Here is an 18,670-nt window from a genome sequence, read left to right on the forward strand (position 1 = left end):
TGTCATAAAAATAAAAGGAAGAGAGGGGACGTATTTCAGTTGGCAAAATGAAACACACATAAACACACACAAATATATTTATATATGTCCTTCCCACCCCAGTAAAAAATATTACCCAACTATGTTAGAAATTCTATAAAACGTTCACAACTGAGAATTCTCTACTACTTATAAACGGCTACTTTTTCACTGGACTGAGTTCGCTGAAGACTTTGGATAGCTTCCACTCAGACGTTTGCACCCAGTGCAAATTTTATCTGCAATGTGCCAAGAAGTTCTGCTTGGATGAGATAAAGATGGAGATGGCTTCAGAGCACGCCATGAATCTTTTTGTCCTTGCCAACCCATTAACAGAAGAGAAAAGACTGGCAACAGTCTAGTTTCTAGTCCTCTTGTTTCAAAACTGAATGAGTCTTTCAAAGGATTCCCCCGACAGCTAGCTGATCGCTGTGGACCTGGCCAGCCCTGGAGAAGTTTTAAATCATGTGGGTAAGAACACTTCTATGCATTCAGAAAAATCTCCTGTTGGGAATCTACCACTTCAGATCATGAAAAGCGGATGGGTGGGTTCATGCAAACATGACTGAGATGCTTTTGAATTGTTGGTTTTAGGGACAAAACATTCCCTCCTGGCCAATGTCTTGATGTGCTAAGTTATGAGATGCAGGGAAGAGTTAAAACATGAACGTTTTCAAATCTTCAATTCTTTTACAGTCTAAAGCAGTGTAGCCTCCAAGAGGACTCTGTCAGGTTCAGATCAATTCCATGGCTAGAACTAAAATTTGTTAGAACAAGGAGACTCAAGATCAACCCAGAAAATTATTCCAGATGCTCTCTAGACAGTAACTCTTTCAAGACAAATGCTTGTAGGGATGGACAACATATGGCCCCAAACATAGTATGGGACTACAATCTCCACCATCCCTCACCAATAGCTATTCTGGCTAGGGCCAGTGGGAACTGCAGTCAAAAACATCTGGAGAGTCACACTTTCTTCACCTCCACTCAGACAATCATATGCGGGAAGGGAGAGTTTACTTCAGCCAGTGATGTCCTGACTATATCTTTCCTTCTTTAGTTTTAGAAACAATGGTTCTCAGCCTTTAGCTGGGCCATTTTAGCACCAATTTTGGGGTCAATTCCTGTTGGAGAAAAAGGCTTCTCCTGGGGTTAAAACAGCCCAGAGTGTGTCAAAACATGCTACAATTGCCTCCAGGATGTGTCTGGGCAAAGAAAAAAAGGAGTTTAAAAAACAAAACAAAACCAGGGATCCCTGGTAGGACACATCAGCTGCACTTTTGCCATTCCTGATCTATACCATGGCCTTGACTGAACAGGTCTTTTTGTGGCTGCCATTGGTTGAAAAACAAAGAGTGTAATGCCCAAGCATGTTTACTTTGACCGAAATAATCATCCCAAGGAAGAGTTATGATACGTAAGAAAAAACAACAACCCTTGAGCAATAAATTAACTGCTGTGGACCTCTGAGGCCTCCTCTCCTTCTGTTTCTACAACTGATATTCTCCCTTCCTCCCTATGGGTCTGCAGGGGATGTTAGGTGGTTATATGACAATAACCACCAGATGAGAGCTTAGGACTCCTGTGCCATGAAGGACAGCCACAGAGTAGTCATCCTCAGCCTGGTGCCTCAGGCAGGTGTTGGGTGACAACTCGCAGCATCCACAGCAAGCAGGCCATGTGGGTCAGGGATGATGGAGGTTGCAGTCCAAAACATCTCAAAGGCACCAGGTTGGGGAAGATGGCTAGAGAAGAAAGGAAGGAAGGAAGGAAGGAAGGAAGGAAAGAAGGAAGATTGTTGCCCTACAAAACCATTTCTCCAAACATTCTGTCCTGTGGGCTAGACATGTTAAGAGATTTGTCTGATTGAGATTGGAAAGTACAGTCAGCTCTCCACATTTGCTGGCGATAGGGGTGCAGGACCCCCATGAAAGTGAAAAAAAAAAACCCTACAAATTAAAAAAACACTTTTTTAAATCTGAAAGAACACTTCTCTAGGAATGTCTTGGTCCTCTAGTACAACTCTATGGCCAACATCCAGCAGAACTGACCACAGAATTATACTGGAGGACCTACAAATGTCCAGAGAAGTGTTTTCTCTAGGTTCTTCAGTGTGACTTCTGGCAGAGTCAGGCTGGAAAATCTAGAGTTTCCTAGAGGGAACATATTAACCAAATCTACAAATGATCAAAGCCACAAATGTGGAGGGCCAACTGTTAAACTTTCACTGACTGTGTTAAGTAGTTTCTGCTTATTTCATTAAAGCTGGCCTTGGAGAATGTTCGGGTGGACTGGGCTACAGTTCTGCAGAGAGAATTTGTTTACTCACATAAAACCCATGCTTTAAGTCAGTTGCCTCTGGAGACCAACTGTAATTAACACATTGTTCTTTTAAGTAAACAGTTTTCAGACCCTGTTTTGAAAGAGATCAAAATCTTGGACATTTTTTTTTAAAAAAGAAAAAACTTCCCTTCACACCAAGGAAATGTTTACCCTTTTCCAATTAAGGAGGTAGAAATTAAAAGAATTACTCCACACCAAGGGTTCTTGTTCAGCTTTGTTCAACAATTACACTGAGCGACAACCCAGCTTGTTGTTTTCCCTTTCAGACAGTTCTTCTGTAGTTTTTCCTCTAAAAACAGTAATTTAAATACCATATGTGAAACATGGACTTACTACTCATCTGACTTTCCAAATGTATTTAAAAGCATTACCAAAAAAGACCCACAATCGTTCAAAATTTCAAATCAGTAGGGAGCTTTAAGCACATGCTCAAAAGGTTCCAAGGATGCTCAATTTCAGTTCTCCAAATAGGACTCAAGACAAAAAAAAGGTATATGTTGCCATAGGGGGGCATTTTCAAAGGACACAAAGGAGGTATGGTTGGAGGTCTTAATATAACATGCCATGAAGGAAGAGAGCTCAACCTCCCTAGTACTTCCTGACCAGATGTTCTGTAGAGAATGTGGGTTCACTCAGCCAATCTTCCTTTTATTTTTACCCATGCCTCCCCAGATTTCCCCCTAAAGCTGTGCCCCTTTACCCCCAACATCCACATGGAACCCCCCCATCTGTATCCTCCTCCTCTTCCTTTTTTTCAATGAAAGGACAATTGTTTCCATGAAGAAGGTTCCCCACCCAGCCATTCTGAATTTCCCTGCAGTTTAATCTCCCTGCCATATAGTTCTTGGCACAAAACCTTCACAAATGTGCCCACAACTCTCAGCTGGCTGCCCCCGTAGTCCCCGGATGCCCATTGTCCTTGGCATGCAAGAGCTGGTGCTGCTGGAAGCTGAGGTGGTGAACAAACTTCTTCGAGCAGACAGGGCAGACCAAAACCCCCTCCTCTTTTGTCCCACAGCAGGCCTTGACATGGGCGGCCAAGCGCCGGGCAGTCCGGAAGGCTTTGTTGCAGCAGGGGCACCGGTGGCGTTTCTTGTTTTTGTGGGTGTGAAGGTGGTTCTTGAGGGCCAGGCGGTTGTAGAACTCCTTCTGGCAGATGGGGCAGCGGTAGAGGCCAGTGGCATGCACCTGCTTGTGGTTGAGGAGACTACCAGCATGGCGGTATGTCCGCTCACACTGGTCACACTTGTAAGGCCGCTCCTCCAGTGTCTGACTGGCTGAGGCTGTGCTGTGGGGGAAGGAGTCACCATCCTCAGCCGCAGCCTCGCTCTGATGCTTCCTCCGGTGGTGCATCAGATCCTTGGAGGCTCGGTAGGCTTTGCCACACTCCGAGCACTCATAGCGTTTCTTTGTGTGTACACGACTGTGGTTCTTGAGAGCAATGTGGCTGGGAAAGCGTTTGGGGCATGAATGGCATGGAAAGGACCCCCCTGGAGCACCCCCAGTCCTGCTCCACTGCTCCCTTCCAGGAGCCACTTTGTTCCTCTCGCATCCTTGCCGTGCAGTGCCACTTCTACCGCCAACATTGCAAGGACTGGGACGACGCTGGTGCCTGAGTAGCTGCCGCTGCCACTTAAAGGCCTTGCCGCAATCCGCACACTGGTGGCGTTTGACTTCGTAATGGATTCGCTGGTGGTTTTTTAGGGACATGAGGTTGGGATAGGCCTTGCTGCACAAGGAGCAGGTGAAGTGCCCAACTTTGTGGCTCTTCTGGTGGTTGAGCAGGCTGCCCGCATGACGGTACGTACGCCCACATTCGCCACACTGGTAAGGGCGCTCCTCGGGATCCAGGCGATGATTGGCAGCACTGGGATGTTGGGCAGAATTCTCCCTTTTCCCAGCCCGTTTGGAACGTGTGGCTCTCCGGGAGGGATGGGAAGAGGAGTCCTGTTTCCTCACACAGTGCGCCCGCTGATGGCTGACCAGTTGCTTCTGAAGCCGAAAGGCCTTGGGGCACTCAGGGCACCGGTAGCGTTTGCTTTCAAAGTGGGTGCGGTTGTGGTTCTTCAGGGCCATGAGGTTGTAGAATTGCTTCTGGCAGACACCGCAATGGAAAAGCCCTGTCTTGTGTGTCTGCTTGTGGTTGATCAGGCTGCCTGCATGCTTGTAGCTGCGCTCACACATATCACACTGGAAGGGGCGCTCCAAGTCTTCCTCTTCAACTGGGGTATTTTCCTCTTCCCCTGATGTGTTCTTCTCTTTCTCTAACTTCTCATCTTCTTGGGCAAAATGCAAAGGCCAATGGGCTTCTAGTACTGTTTTCCCCTCATACAACTCTCCACAGATATCAAACAGCTGAGTCTTCCTATGCTCTGATTGGCTAGCCTTGGATGCTCCACCTTCACCTCCTCCCGATTTTTCCTCTCCAGGGGACTTAATGCATGGCGGGTCTTCCCTGGTTTGATGCACCACAACCCTATGGTCCTGGGGCTCTTCCTTGGGCATCTCATAGGAAAAAAGCTGTTCTCCTGATGCAGCAGGGACCGTTTGCCGGATTTCTGGCACACTGCCATTCACCTTGCACCTTGGATGGTTCCGGAGATGGTTCCTATAAGCTGATAGGTTGGGGTACAGGCGGCAGCAGACGCTGCACTGGTAATCCCCAATCTGGTGGATTTTCTTGTGGTTGACCAAGCTGCCACCATGACGATAGGTCTTCCCACATTGGCTGCAGGCATAAGGCCGGTTGTCCAGGGGCTCACTGGGAGAAGCAGACACCTCCACTGGAAGCAGGGGTGGCTGGTCCTCCTCTAGGCGGGAAGTTCGCCGGAGCTGGATGGATGTGTCTGCTAAGGCAGCAGCTTTCTCCTCCAGATGTCCTTCACTGTGCTTCTCCAAGCTGGCCATATCGTCGAATGTCTGACCACAGTAGCCACAAATGTGAGAGAGAAGTTGCTCTTCTTCTCGGTCCCCACCACCATCCAGCTGCTCTTCTGCCTCCCTTTTGAGACCCACATCTTGCCCATCTCTTTGGGTTTCTCCCTCTTCATGCAACAGGCTATGATGCTGGTGAAGGTCCTCCTCACTGGGGAAAATCATGCCACAGAAACTGCAAAGAAAGGGCTGCTCCTCAGCATTGCCATCCACACCGGGACTGCCTTGAGAGGATGCCATGCCCCTGGCATGCGCATGGAAATGATTTTTTAGAGCCAGAAGACTGGAATATTCTTTGGGGCACAGGGAGCACTGATAGATTCCAAGTTGGTGAGTCTCTTTGTGGATCATCAAACTAGTGGCCTGGTCAAAGCCAAGCCCACATTGGTCACAGAGATAGTGGGGTACTTCACAGTCACCTGGCAACGGTGAAGGAGCTTGTGACTGCCAACCATTGGTGATAGGACCTTCTTCCCAAACATTATAGCTGTCACTGAGCTCATCTCCTGAAGGCTGCATCCCCGGCAAGGCAGCTCCATCTTCCACTTCACCATCCTCATCCTCATTCATGACCACTGTGGTCTCAGACTGTCCCTTCCTGGGTTTCTGATGTCCACGCAAGTGGCTCTTGAGTGAAGCTACATTTTGAAAATGCTTCCCGCAAATTGAGCAGCTGAAGTCCCCCGTCTGGTGCGTCTGCTTGTGATTGATGAGGCTCCCTGAGTGCCGGTATGATTTGCCACACTGGTCACAACCATACAACCGCTGGAGGGGAACAGGGGACCCAGCCCTCTCAGCCATCCCTTCTGCCTGCTCCTTTTTGCCGTTGTGCTGGAGGGCGTGACTCTGCAGGCTGTCTGCACTGGCAAAGGTCACCCCACACTGGTGGCAGACATGGGCGACCTCTGAGGCAGGAAGGACATCCTCAGCCACAGTTGCCCCATTCTCCAGGGCTTCCACATCCTGTTTGATAGCTTGGAGGAGATCTGCCTCTTGAGAGTGAAAGACACTGAGTTTGGGCACTGCTGACGTCTCAATGTCTTCAGAGGAGGGCAGGTGGCGTAGCTGATGGAGCTGGAACTCGGCCTCCTCCTCAAAGCTCTCCCCACAACTGCTGCACGTGAGGCCACCCCCTTGTTCCCGACCACGCATACGAGCTGCCCGCAAATGTACACGGACGTGATTCCGGAGTGCCATAAGGTTTGAATATTGCTTGGGGCAGATGGAGCACTGGAAGATCCCTGTCTGGTGTGTGTGGCGGTGGTTCACAAGACTGCCACGGTGCCGGTAACTCCGTCCACAATCCCCACACCGGTAGGGACGGTCTTCCTCCTCAATGCCTCTTTCCTCCTCTTCCTTTGGACAGGAGGCTCCTCTCCAGACATCCAGTCGCTGTGAATGGCAGTCTCTGGGGTCCCCAGGGCTGCCCTCATCTCGATGAATGTCCGAGACAGCAGAAAGATGTCGAGAAGGCTCCTCCGTGGCTGATGAGCTGAGCTTGGACTTCAGGTGAACCCGCAAATGGTTCTTCAAGGCAGCCAAGTTGTAGAGCTGTTTTGAGCAGACAGTACAGCTGTAGACACCGATCTGGTGGCTCTTTTTGTGATTGATAAGACTTCCAGCATGCCGGTAAGTCCTGCCACAGTCACCACAGCGGAAAGGACGCTCCTCCAGTAAAGGATAGCTTTCCTCTCCTTTCAAACTTGCTTCCCAGGTGCCATTGGAACCAGGTGCTGGTTGAGAAGGGGTAATGCCTTCCTCCTCTTCTTCATCTGCCTCCTCTGGATAGAGGCAACTGTGTTCCTTCAGCTCCTCCTCATCAGCAAAAGTTCCACCGCATCGGACACACAACTCCCCGTCTGGGTTACAACGTTCGCCACCTCCTGCCTTAGCAGTGTCTTTGAGGCTGCAAGGGACACTGTCTCCCAAGTTTGTGCCTGCTGGGGGAGGCTGATAGATATCCAGCTTTGCCAAGGTCTCAATGGAGTCCTCCTCCCAGATGCTGTGGTCAGAGCCGTCCCAGGCTGGCAGGCCAGTTGTCTTGCTCTCATCCTGGCTGTGTGCCTTCTGGTGGCTCAGCAGCTCTGAAGGGAGCCGGAAAGCTCTGTGGCAAAAACGGCACTTGTAGGGCCGATACTCTGAGTGGAGACGAGTGTGGCTCTTGAGTGCCATGAGGTTGGAGAAGGCTTTGAAGCACATGGCACACTGGTACACACCCAGCGTGTGGCTTTGCTTGTGGTTGGTCAGGCTGCCTGCATGCTTGTAGGCCTTGTCACACTGGTTGCATTTGTAGCGCCGTTCATCCTCTGTGGCCCTGACTCCTCCCACAACTGTTGCCTCCTCCTCTTCACTCTGGTGCACTGGGAGCCGCTCCTCTTTCTCCACTTCCACCTTGACTGGGAACTGCAGCTGGGGAAAGTCAGCAGGCACCACTGATTCAGCAATGTACTTCTCCAGGTTGGTCAACAGGCTCCCACTGCTGCTTTCCATCCCAGAATAGGCATCACCATCCAACGAAGACATGTCCTGGACCTTCTGAAAGGGGTAGCTGCCTCCATTACTTCCTTCTTCTTCTTCCTGGTCCCTATTAACACGAGCCATGCAGCGGTGATTGGCCAGCTGGGAGGAAGCCCGGAATCCCCGTCCGCAGTCCTGGCACTTGTGACGCTTCTCCTCCAGATGGGTGCGGAGATGGCTTTTGAGGGCCATGGGGTTGGAAAAATCTTTCTGGCATACCAGGCAGTGGAAGAGTCCCACCTCATGGGTGTGCTTGTGGTTCACCAGGCTGCCAGCATGGCGGTAGCTGCGAGGACACTGTTTGCACTTGTACGGACGTTCCTCTTGCCCAGCTGACTGTTCGCTGGCCAGGGCAGCATCTTCCTCAGCCATCGCTCACATCAGATGTTCTTACAGCTCCTCCTTCTTCTTTAAAGAGCAAGCAGAGGCCATTCTGAGGCACAAAGCCAGTCCATTGCAAAGCTGTTTCTTCCCCAGATGTTCTAACGCCAAAGCCTACAGACACAAGACAAGGACAAAAAGAACAAGATCAGAGAGCCTGATAATGGGACTGAGTGTCACTAGGCTAGAAAGGGAAAACTGATCAGTATCCTACCAAACAGGTATGCATCTGTCTGAGGTTTTTCTCCTATACAGATCTATTTTTGTCATATCCATGCTTTTATTGTTAAACTAGGCACTGGTATTGCTATCAGAAAATTTGCTGTTGTGCACCTTCTAACTTAGGGCAACTATGGTGAACTTATCAAGGAGTTTTCTTGCCAAGATTTGTTCAAAGGGAAGATGTCTGCCTTCCTTGGAGGCTGAGAGAATGTGACTTGCCTGAGGTCATCCAGTGGGTTTCCATGGCCATGTGGGGATTCAAAACCTGGTCTCCAGAGTCCTAGTTCCATGCTCAGACTACTATACCACACTGGTTCTCTCTATCAGAAAATGTAGGCATACAAAATAGAATAGGAGGTGGGAAAACATGGACACCCTGGACTTTGGCCCTTCAAATCAGTGGACCTGTAGAAAGCAACCGCTCTTTCTCTGCTCAGGGCTACATTTCCTCAGGGGATGATTTCTTGAAAGAATCCATATAGGTGGTGCATGGGATAGGGATTAAAAGTTGGCACAGCCAAATCCATCTCTCTTCCCCAAGCCACTTCCTTCTTTTACTTTCCCTCTCTGCCAAACAGGCTGCAAGGTAACAGAGATGGTGCGTGCCAGAGGTTTGAACAGATCATTTGCTGAACACTGTTTTCTTCCATCCATCCACTGCTCCATCTGCTCAGCACCCCCTTTCCCTTCCAATCCTCCATCCTCTCAGCTCCCTTCACCTGCATACAGTTAAAACAAGGGTGCATGTTGCCAATCTTGTTGCACATGCTTATCCAGGAGTGAAACCTTCTGAATTTAGTGTAGCTTACAGGCATACCTCAGTTAGCCTCTAACAGAGAAGCTTTTTTTAACAGTCTTTTGATGTCTGCCAAGCTCTCTCCTTGCCTGTATCTAGCTGGAAATTTTGTTTGTTTTTGTTCATTTTTAAGCAGAAGCAGTATTGGGACAATGATGGAGGTCTGGATTAAAATAGGCCTTTGATGTTGGATTGCAGAAGCATGTTTACTGTAAACGATGCAATGCTTGAACTGAGAAAGAACAGTATTCTGCTACAGCTGATCTGACCGTAGCTGTGTGAACCTACCTATAATAGGCAAGATAAACAGTAGCTGTCTCCAGACTGCCTTACTGAGTATGCTTGAATACCAAAATACAGACAAAATGGTGTGTGTGTGGGGGGGAGGGGGATATATAAGTCTGCCTTACCAGCTTTCCTTAGCAGCCCCATTTCCACCAGGTCTCTTCAGGTTCAACTGTCAAAATCAAGCAGGAGTTGACCTAAGAGCCTTCTGTCCTGGGAAATGGATGCTTTTTATGGGCAGTGTGAAGACACAGATGGGAGGAAATTGGTGTCCAACTGCCATGCTAGGTAGCTCATTGGTGTTTCTTGATTTAGCCTGACCTTTTTGGACTACAGCTCCCAGAACCCTCCAGTCAGTGTGGAAACACTGAAAGTTGCAGTCTAAAAAGCAATGTGTCCTAAATGGTCCCAGACAGATCAGTGGCCTGACTCATTATGACTCAGCTTCAGCTATGTAGGAGATTTGTCTTATGGCACGAAGCAAGGGATTTCAACATGGCTGATATTGGCACTGGGCCTCCTCTGAGCAGTTGTGCAGGCCCCAGCACCCAGAACGGGGTCCTCGGAGACACCAGCCTTGAGTACCCCCTTCAACCATTGTCAACCATTTTTCCTAGCCCAGAGCTCCCAACAGTGTGAGACAGCTGAATCAAAGAAAGCAATAACGGCAGGTGGTGCTTCTCAGACTGGCTGTTATTGACTACTGCTGGGAAGCCCCCCTCCCTTTTTTTTATTATTTTTTTTTTGCCCAAGATCACCTCAAACTTAGAGCTGCAAATGTTCCTAAGAATCTGTTCTTCTCGTGATGACACCACACAAGTAAGCCATGAGCCTGTATGGCTCAAGTCTAGGTTATCTGAAGGACCATAATCTCCCATATGAGTCTGCTCATGTTTTGAAATCTTCTGGGGAGGGCCTTCTCTGTTTCACCACCCTCACAGGTACACCTAATGAAATACAGGAGAGGGCCTTCTCAGTGGCTGCCCCCTGGTTCTGGAGCTCCTTTGCTAGACTGATTAGACTGGTGCCCTCCTTGTTATTTTTCTGAAGAATACTTTTTGTTTGTTTGTTTCAGCAGGCCTGAGAAGATGCATAACGAAAACAGGCTTTGCCAGAATGGTGTAGTGGTCAAGCACTGGACTACAACTCTGGGGACCAGGGTTCAAATCCCCACTTCGTCATGGAAACCCCCTGGGTGACCTTGGCCAAGTCACACTCTCTCAGAGGAAGGCAAAGGCAATCCCCTCTGAACAAATCTTGCCAAGAAAATCCCATGATAGGTTCGCCTTAGGATCACCATCGGTCAGAAACTATTTGAAGACATGCAACAACAATGGGCTTTGAATAAATATGCTGCACTGTCTATTTGTTGCTTTCTTTTTAACAATTAAATTGGTTTTAATTTTGACTGGTTTTAATCTTGATAGTTTAATTATGTTTTTAACTTCTGTATGAGGAGAACATTTAGCTGTGCTTGTTTTAACGGTTGTAATCACTTTGAATCCTGAACTGGGGAAAAGGTGGAATATAAACAATAAGTAATTTGAAGTAGGAATTTGCTTACTTCAATCCTAGGTATGTGGTATGGAACCAAATGATAGTGCGATGGTGGGATTCTTGGGGGGGGGGGAGCCATAGCAGTCACTACCCAAAGGCAACGAGAACCAGTTTACTTCCCTGCCATCCTCCAATCCCTACTGTCATAATTCCTGGGTCCAGAAAGTGGAAGAGAGTGTGAGAGTGTAAGAGCAGAGCAGAAGTTGAAGAACAGAAACCCTAAAGCAACTGCATGACAGGAGCAACTGCTATTCATCTCCTGCTCACTGGACCCTTGTCTAGAACAAGGATGGAAAACGTTCTACAGATGTTCTCAGACTACAACTCACATCACCCCTTACCACTGACCATGCTGTCTAGGGCTGAAGAAACTCACAGTCCAACAATATCTGGAGAGTCATGCATTTCTTATCAGTTTGTGAATGATCAATTCACAGTTGAATACAGCAGACCACCAAGGTAAACTTGTTTTTGCCACTAGAGATTCCTGGGGTAGCCATAGGTCGACAGGTGAATTGAAGGCACATACACAGACAAACCAGGACATGAGAAGTGGGTTTACTGAACTCCAATAAACCACAGTAAAAGACTACTGGGCTATGTTTAGCTTGGCAGTTCACAGGCAGCCCTGATTTGGTCTCCAGGAACAAGAAGAGCCTTCATCTTTCCCTCTTCCATTCAAGCAAAAATAAAGCTTTGTACTGTAGTACCAGAGCCTTCAAAACAAGCTCCCTATCTTAGAAATCTCAGTTTTATTTTTTGTGAGTTAATTAAGAGTTCAGTAGCCCATGTTCACATTCTGGATGGGAGAATGAGAAACACCCCCCTTTCCTCTGCAATTACCAAAGAAAAGCAGGAAAAGCTTCTTAATGGGCTACTAGTGAAAGAAAAGAAAAGAAAGCTTTTGACAAGTGAACTGGCAGCGAAACATGTATCTCCATCTCCTTTAGCAGTCTATTTTGTTTCCAAGCTGGTCACACAGCAAGGAGAGATCTTTCCTTTGCAATTACTGTACCAAAGAAACCAGGTGGACTAACAGGAGAGGGGCAGATACATTTGTTTCTTCACCAGCAACCTGGTCATTCATCTGCACAGAATTACCAGTCATCTACAGCAACCAGGGAAGGGGTAAAGCACAAGGCTCAACTCTTGCTATTACTATGTTTATCTGTTTTGTCCTCCAGTTTATGCCTTTTCCTCACCATCCCCAATAATTTTCACACTTTGAAAGATTCAGCATCTTACTTCAATGTGTTATACTTGATCACTTCCATTGTAACAGCTCCCAGAGGAAAGCTGCGCTCGTCTGTTACAACAAAACAAGAGATCAATAGGACACCCAAAGAATGAACAAGTGTACTGCGACATGAAATTTAATGTTCTATAGCCTGCTCTGGCCTTACTCTACAATGTGTTACATCTGCTATAGTTCACAAGGCCCCATGCTATAATGTGTGGTACAGCAAGTACAGGAACTGCACAGTCGTTTAGATATTATTGAACTGCAACTCCCATCATTCCTTATTACAGGCTCTACTGGTTACAGTTGCTGGGAGCTGCAGCTCAACAGCATCTGAAGGCTTGTGCAATTCCCCCTCCTCACACACTTTCTAATAAGGTAGGTATCCAGGGCTCTTTGCTAGTTTTGCTTAATCCATCTCCCTTTGCTCCAAATCTAGAAGCAGGATACATAAGATAGCCTGCAAATATACCTTGCAATGAATGTCAAGTGGAAATCACCATTAGGGATTTGAAAGTTCGTTTCTTAGTAGAGATATTTTACAAAAACGAATGGTGCCTATAAGCTGAAAGAGTTGGGAACACGTGGCTTCCAGATGTTGTTTAATTGCCATCCCCATCTCAGGCTGGGCTGGCTAGAATTTATGGGATTCAAAACAAACTGGAGAGTCACATGTCCCCTGCCCTATCCTGCACTATGTCAATGAATACCACATACTGGGAAGGGGGCAATGGAAGGATGGTATTGCCTTTGGGCCCTGCTTATGGGCTTCTTAGATGTTACTGTCTGGCAGTGCTGCAATAAAGATGCTCAAGATTCAGTGACATGGTGGATGCATGTGAACATATTATGAAATTCACACCCACCAGACTGTAAATATCAACTTGCCTAGATGCTTTTGAGGGGGCACATGATAGGGCCATCAAAAGTTACCAGCAGTGACACCTAAATGTATTCTCCATGTAAAGACAGCATACCTCTGAATAACAACAAACCTGTGGGTATGGCCACATTGTTTATGGCACAACATCATTATTAACTATTAACTTTAATTCAACCCCACTTTTTCCATCCAAAACCAGGACTCAAGAGATTCACAGGGCATCAAACAAAATGCTGAATTAGTTGAACTGAACTAGCTGAGCAATTCTTGTCTCTTTATAGCAGAGGTAAGAATCATGCAGCTTTCCGGATGTCATTGGATGACAAGTCCCAGCAATCCTAGAAACTCACAGTGACAAAAATTCCTGGAGCTGCTATCCAGGAACATCCAGAAAGCCATATAATTCTCATCTGTTTTATAGTATCATACTGGTTATGAATTTGGAAAGGGAGAATGGGACTTTCTATATCATCAACAATATTTGTCTTACTTCACCCGTCTCTAAAAGAACTTTGTGGATGGGCACAAAAAATATTCAACGAAGAGTACATACAACCTGCTCTAAATATAAATAGAGAAGTGTCAGACTGGGGAAACTAACTTCAGGTCTGTCAGGAAGTGAGGTTTAATGACAGTAAACCAGAAATAGGCCAAAATTTAAAGACAGATCTTGAACTGGGAGTAATGTGCATCTGGTTTCTACCCAAGTGTGCTCTAATACCCCTCAAACTATCTGATGTGAGGGATTGGTACCATATTTGTAATGCATTATTAGAAGGAGTCTTTCCTTCCTGAAAGCTCTTGTGGACCAGGAATGGCTCATGAATTGTCACCAGTCCACAGACTGCCCCTTTGAACAATACTGTTCTAACAGGTTTCTCTTCCCAAAGCTTACAAGCAGGGTTAGTCAATTTAAGAGCCCTCCAGATGTTGTTCGACTGCATCTCCCATGACCTTTTGTCAATCACTATGCTATCTGGGGGTTGATGGGAGCTTCAGTCCAACAATGTCTGGGACAGAAGACATATGCCACCTTTGACTTACTGCAAGATTCTGTCACAACAGAGATGAGAAGAAAACTCAAAAAGTATTTTGTAATACTGATGCTTGTGAGAGGAAGGAGAGAGCTGTGTGATTTTGGACTGGGTTTGTCTCTTGTTTTTCAGAATAGGGCAAAATGTAATGGATTCATACTAACAGGACCTGAGTATCAGGACTCCTTTCCCCCAATTTTGGGAATGTGAGGGGTCTAGGAAACCCCTAGGGATTTTCTATTCCAATGACAGATTGCTTTCTATTTCCCACCATTTGAGGATGAACACTTTACCCAATGACCCAGCAAAGTGCTTGAAGATGAATGCTGCCTTGTACACTTTTGTTTGGTGGGTTCCAAAACAACAACAACACCCCACCTGCTTCTGTATAAGTGTGTTAAACACAGTCCTGAGGTTATGTGTTCTGGTTCTAAAGTCGCTTGCAAGGAGTGTCGCTTTCTTACCTCTCAGAGTATGCTGAGCATCCTTGATGAGCACAAAGCTTCTCTAACAGAAGTTGACTTGAATTTCCTTCCCAGAAAAGGAGGCATATTGAGCCTTTAAAGACACACACACAGACATATATACAACGGGGGAAAGGGAGGACAGTGAGGTTTCCTAAATTGGAACAGTTGAGTTCAAACTGCTACATATCCAGCTAGGATTTTCCATTTTGAAAAGGGACAACGCACAAGTCTTCATGGAGATTACCACTTTCAGTTCAGAAGATGTCAAAGAAACAGTCTTTTTAAAGAAAAACAAAACGCAAGTTTGAAAAAGATCCCTGAGGCTGGAAGGCAGATCTCAAAACTGATTCCAAGTATACTTCACCGTGGGCCCGAGTACAAAACTTTTAAGAAAACACGTGTAGAAAACTCAGGCTGTAATCTCTCAAAAGAGCTGAAAGTCCTGGAGCAATCAAAGCATTATTACATATGAGGCCAAGCCCCAGGTCCCAGCAGAGGCGGCGGTGCTTTGCGATGGGTCAGACACCCGAATGACTTAGGAAGGAGCAGAGCTGAGCAACGATGGTCTGTGTCACATCTTCAGGACCACTGAGAAGGGGGCATCTGAAGGGAACCAGATCCAGGAGGACAGAGGGCGAGGCGACCGTACTTCAGGGAAAGGAGAGCCACGAACTCAATGCCCCACATTCAGAGTTCAGTCCTGAGGCACCCAGCCTTGCCTTGCTTCACTTCTGGGGAGGCTCCATTCCTGGGGAAAGGGCACCCAAAGCACTGCAGAGTCCACTGGAGCTCCAGGCATGAGGCAGGAGAGAGGTCCCCGGTGCTGTCTTGGTTTCCTGGGGGGCAGAGAGAGGCAAGGGCCCTGCTGCTCTTCCTCCCAAAGAGGGCTGAGATGGTCCCTTGGAGGCCAAGGGGGCAAACATAACTCTGGGGTGCCCTGCCCTCCCCCAGCGCCTCTGGAGCCCCCCAAAGAGCCAAGGCCGGCCCCCAGGAGCCCCCCACTTCCCCCAGAGGGACCTCCAGCCTCGGGGAGGGCCGCCCCCAGAGCCCCTCAGCTCCAGAGACCAGGCTTCGCCTTGGAAGGAGCCACACAGGCGAGGGCAACAACAAACACTTCCTTTTGTTGCTAGGAAACAGGAAGTGCGCACCCGCCAAAGCGGTCCCCCTCCAGCCCGAACCAGGCTTCACTTCCGGATGTGGTGTCACGCTCAAAGTGTTCCCCTCCCTTCAAAAACTTGGCATAAATCTAGAGTCAGTCCCACCCACTCCCTCCCTTTTTAAAAATGGTTCAAAATAACACAGAGTTGACTTCCTGGGAAATATGGGAGGCCCTCCGCACAGGTTTAAAAAGGGCCGCGTTTCTTCCTATCGGTGAGCCGCTCTAGGGTAAAAACTCTACCTTGTTTGTATTTAGAACGGGAAAGCCCTTCAGTTAGAGCGGAGATGATAAGAAAAACTGAGGGTGACTCTATATTTTTATCTCTATGGCCCACTTCCCGCCGCACTTCCGGTCTGCGGCTGGAGCTCCTTCCCTCCAATGCAAAATATAGAGCACTTTCACCATAGAGTCTCAAATCCTAGAGCGGCAATGGACGCTGACGGTGTTCTGCTCTTTATTCAAAGTTCCGTTGGAGTGCATCTATCTATGCTCCCCTCCTACATAAGGAGGCTCGCAAATATCCTTCCGAACGGCAACAATGCCGCACAAAGCAAAGTTCCGCCTTAAATTACTGCATCTCTTTTCTCCTTTAATGAAAACAGGAAAATCAGAAATCAACCCCTTTTTCTGCCTCCTTGGTTCCAAAGGATCCTGAGGGGGGAATTCCCATTTATATTGCTAGATATGATTGTTATTTGATGTTTATTTTAATCTGTTTGTATATTTTTGTTGAACGATATTGTGTACTAATTTTGTACTTATATTCCACTTTCTAGAATGTATGCCACTCTGGAAGATCCATTTTATTTTATTTTATTCTATTTCATGTACAGCACTGTGTAAACCTACAGCACTTTATAAATAAGGTTTAATAATAATAATAATAATAATTTGTCATTGTTCCTTAATGTTATTTATTTGCCTATGGCCTATGAAATACATAAATTCAACCTTGGCAATGAAGAAATCAAAATAAAGAGGCCCTATATCTTGGATCAAGCATTGATCAGAATGAAGACTGAAGGCAAGACATCAGGAAAAGACTAGAAAAGCAAGAACTAGACAAAATAAGAAAGCGTAAAGATGTAATTCTGAGCACTACAGTAAGGCTTGTCTACACAAGATCCTAAAATGTAAAGATATACAACTGACTACTAAAGTTAGAACCACCCAAGACATTGTATTCCCTATTACCATGTATGGATGTGAGAGCTGGACAGTGAAGAAAGAGGATAAGAGGTTCAGACACAACAGCAAACCAGAATGAAACAAACCACAACCTACCTGCTTTCTGTTATCCAGCCAATGCTTTTTTGCACAATTCAATTCACACATTCTGGGGTGAGCTTCCAAGTGGTGCGTGATGGGAAAACGAAGAAGTGATAGACAACAAACATATGTGAAACTTCTATAGTTGTTAAAAGGGAAAAGAAAGAAATGACTTGGTTTGCTCTCAGCCGGCAGATGCAAGAGGTTCGAGGCACACAGCTGAGCGGGCAAAGTGTAAAAGTTCAAAAAATGTGAAGGCTTTCATGGCCAGCATCCATAGTTTTTAGTGGGTTTTTCGGGCTATTTGGCCATGTTTTAGTAGAGTTATTTCTGATGTTTCGCCAGCATCTGTGGCTGGCATCTTTGGCGAAACAGGAATAAACTCTACTAGCAGCCACATAGCCCGAAAAACTCACAAAAGTCCCAATATTTTTAACCTTCCAGATTATCTGCATTTTTTAAAATTTAGTGCTGAAGGAAAGTGCTGAGGATAGTATGGACAGCCAAAAAGACAAACAAATGGGTCCTAAATCAAGCCTGAAATCTCCCTAGAAGCCAAGATAAAGAAACTGAGGCTGTTGTATTTTGGCTACGCTATGAGAAGGCATTACTCAGTAGAAAAGAAAATAATGTTAGGAAAGCTTGGGGGAAGTAGAAAGAGAGGAAGATGGCACAGCAGGTGGCTAGACTCAATCAGGGAGGTCACAGACATGAGCTTGCAAACCTAAGCAGAGCAGAGGAGGACAGAGAGTCTTGGAGATGTCTCATCTACAGGGTCACCATGAGTTGAGGCTGACTTGAGGACAGTTAACAGTGGTTCCCAACCTTCCTATTATTATTATTATTATTATTATTATTATTATTATGCTTTATTTATAAAGCGCTGTAAATTTACACAGCGCTGTACATACAATCTTAATGCCACGATCCTTTAATACAGTTCCTCATATTGCGGTGACCCCCAACCATACAATTATTTTTCATTGCTACATGCAAATACGTGTTTTCCGATGGTTTTAGGTGACCCCTGTGAAAGGGTCATTCGACCCCCAAAGGAGTCCCGACCCACAGGTTGGGAACCACTGGTGCAGTGGTTTGAGTGTTGGGTTAGGATACTGAGAGACCAGGATATGAATCCCTTCTTGGGCTATGGAAACCCAGTGGGTGATTTTGGGTAAGTCACACACTCAACCTCAGAGGGAGACAAAGGCAAACACACACCCCTGAACAAATCTAGTCAAGAAAACTCTACGATAGGTTTGTCTTAGCATCGCCATAACTCAGGAATGACGAAGGGACACAACTACCACCACCACCACCACAACATGGCCTATATATCCAATTGCCCTGTGATAGACGAGCGATCCAGTGAGTGAAACCCGACGACCAACTTGGTCTCCAGTGGGAAGGTGCACAAAGAGTCCTTTGGCACTTTAAAGATGAATAAAAGTATTGCATCTTGGCCATCTGGCATTTGGGGAAGGCTTCTTGTCTACTGGTGAAAAGGAACACAAATTGTATTTAAGTGGTAAACATTTGGTACACGCACAAAGTTACGCCAAGTT

General features: G+C 46.7%; 2 protein-coding genes across 2 annotated transcripts in view; both read right to left on the bottom strand.

Moving 5' to 3' along the window:
• PRSS8 (serine protease 8) overlaps nt 1-18,670 on the bottom strand; it is a 687,619-nt gene that overhangs the window by 206,197 nt on the left and 462,752 nt on the right. The gene's annotated exons all lie outside the window — the stretch shown is intronic.
• ZNF646 (zinc finger protein 646) lies at nt 2,563-15,750 on the bottom strand. The gene is made up of 2 exons (XM_042472848.1): nt 14,675-15,750; nt 2,563-8,307 (listed from the first exon to the last, which is right to left on the bottom strand). Exon 2 carries the CDS (start codon nt 8,182-8,184, stop codon nt 3,241-3,243), a length of 4,944 nt encoding a protein of 1,647 aa, XP_042328782.1. The 5' UTR covers nt 8,185-8,307; nt 14,675-15,750; the 3' UTR covers nt 2,563-3,240.

This window comes from Sceloporus undulatus, chromosome 6, assembly GCF_019175285.1.
Source record: "Sceloporus undulatus isolate JIND9_A2432 ecotype Alabama chromosome 6, SceUnd_v1.1, whole genome shotgun sequence".
NCBI classification, from domain to species: domain Eukaryota; kingdom Metazoa; phylum Chordata; class Lepidosauria; order Squamata; family Phrynosomatidae; genus Sceloporus; species Sceloporus undulatus.

Coding starts and splice junctions, on each gene's coding strand:
- ZNF646 (XM_042472848.1), bottom strand. CDS start 8,184: ATGGCTGAGGAAGATGCTGCCCTGGCCAGCGAACAGTCAGCTGGGCAA.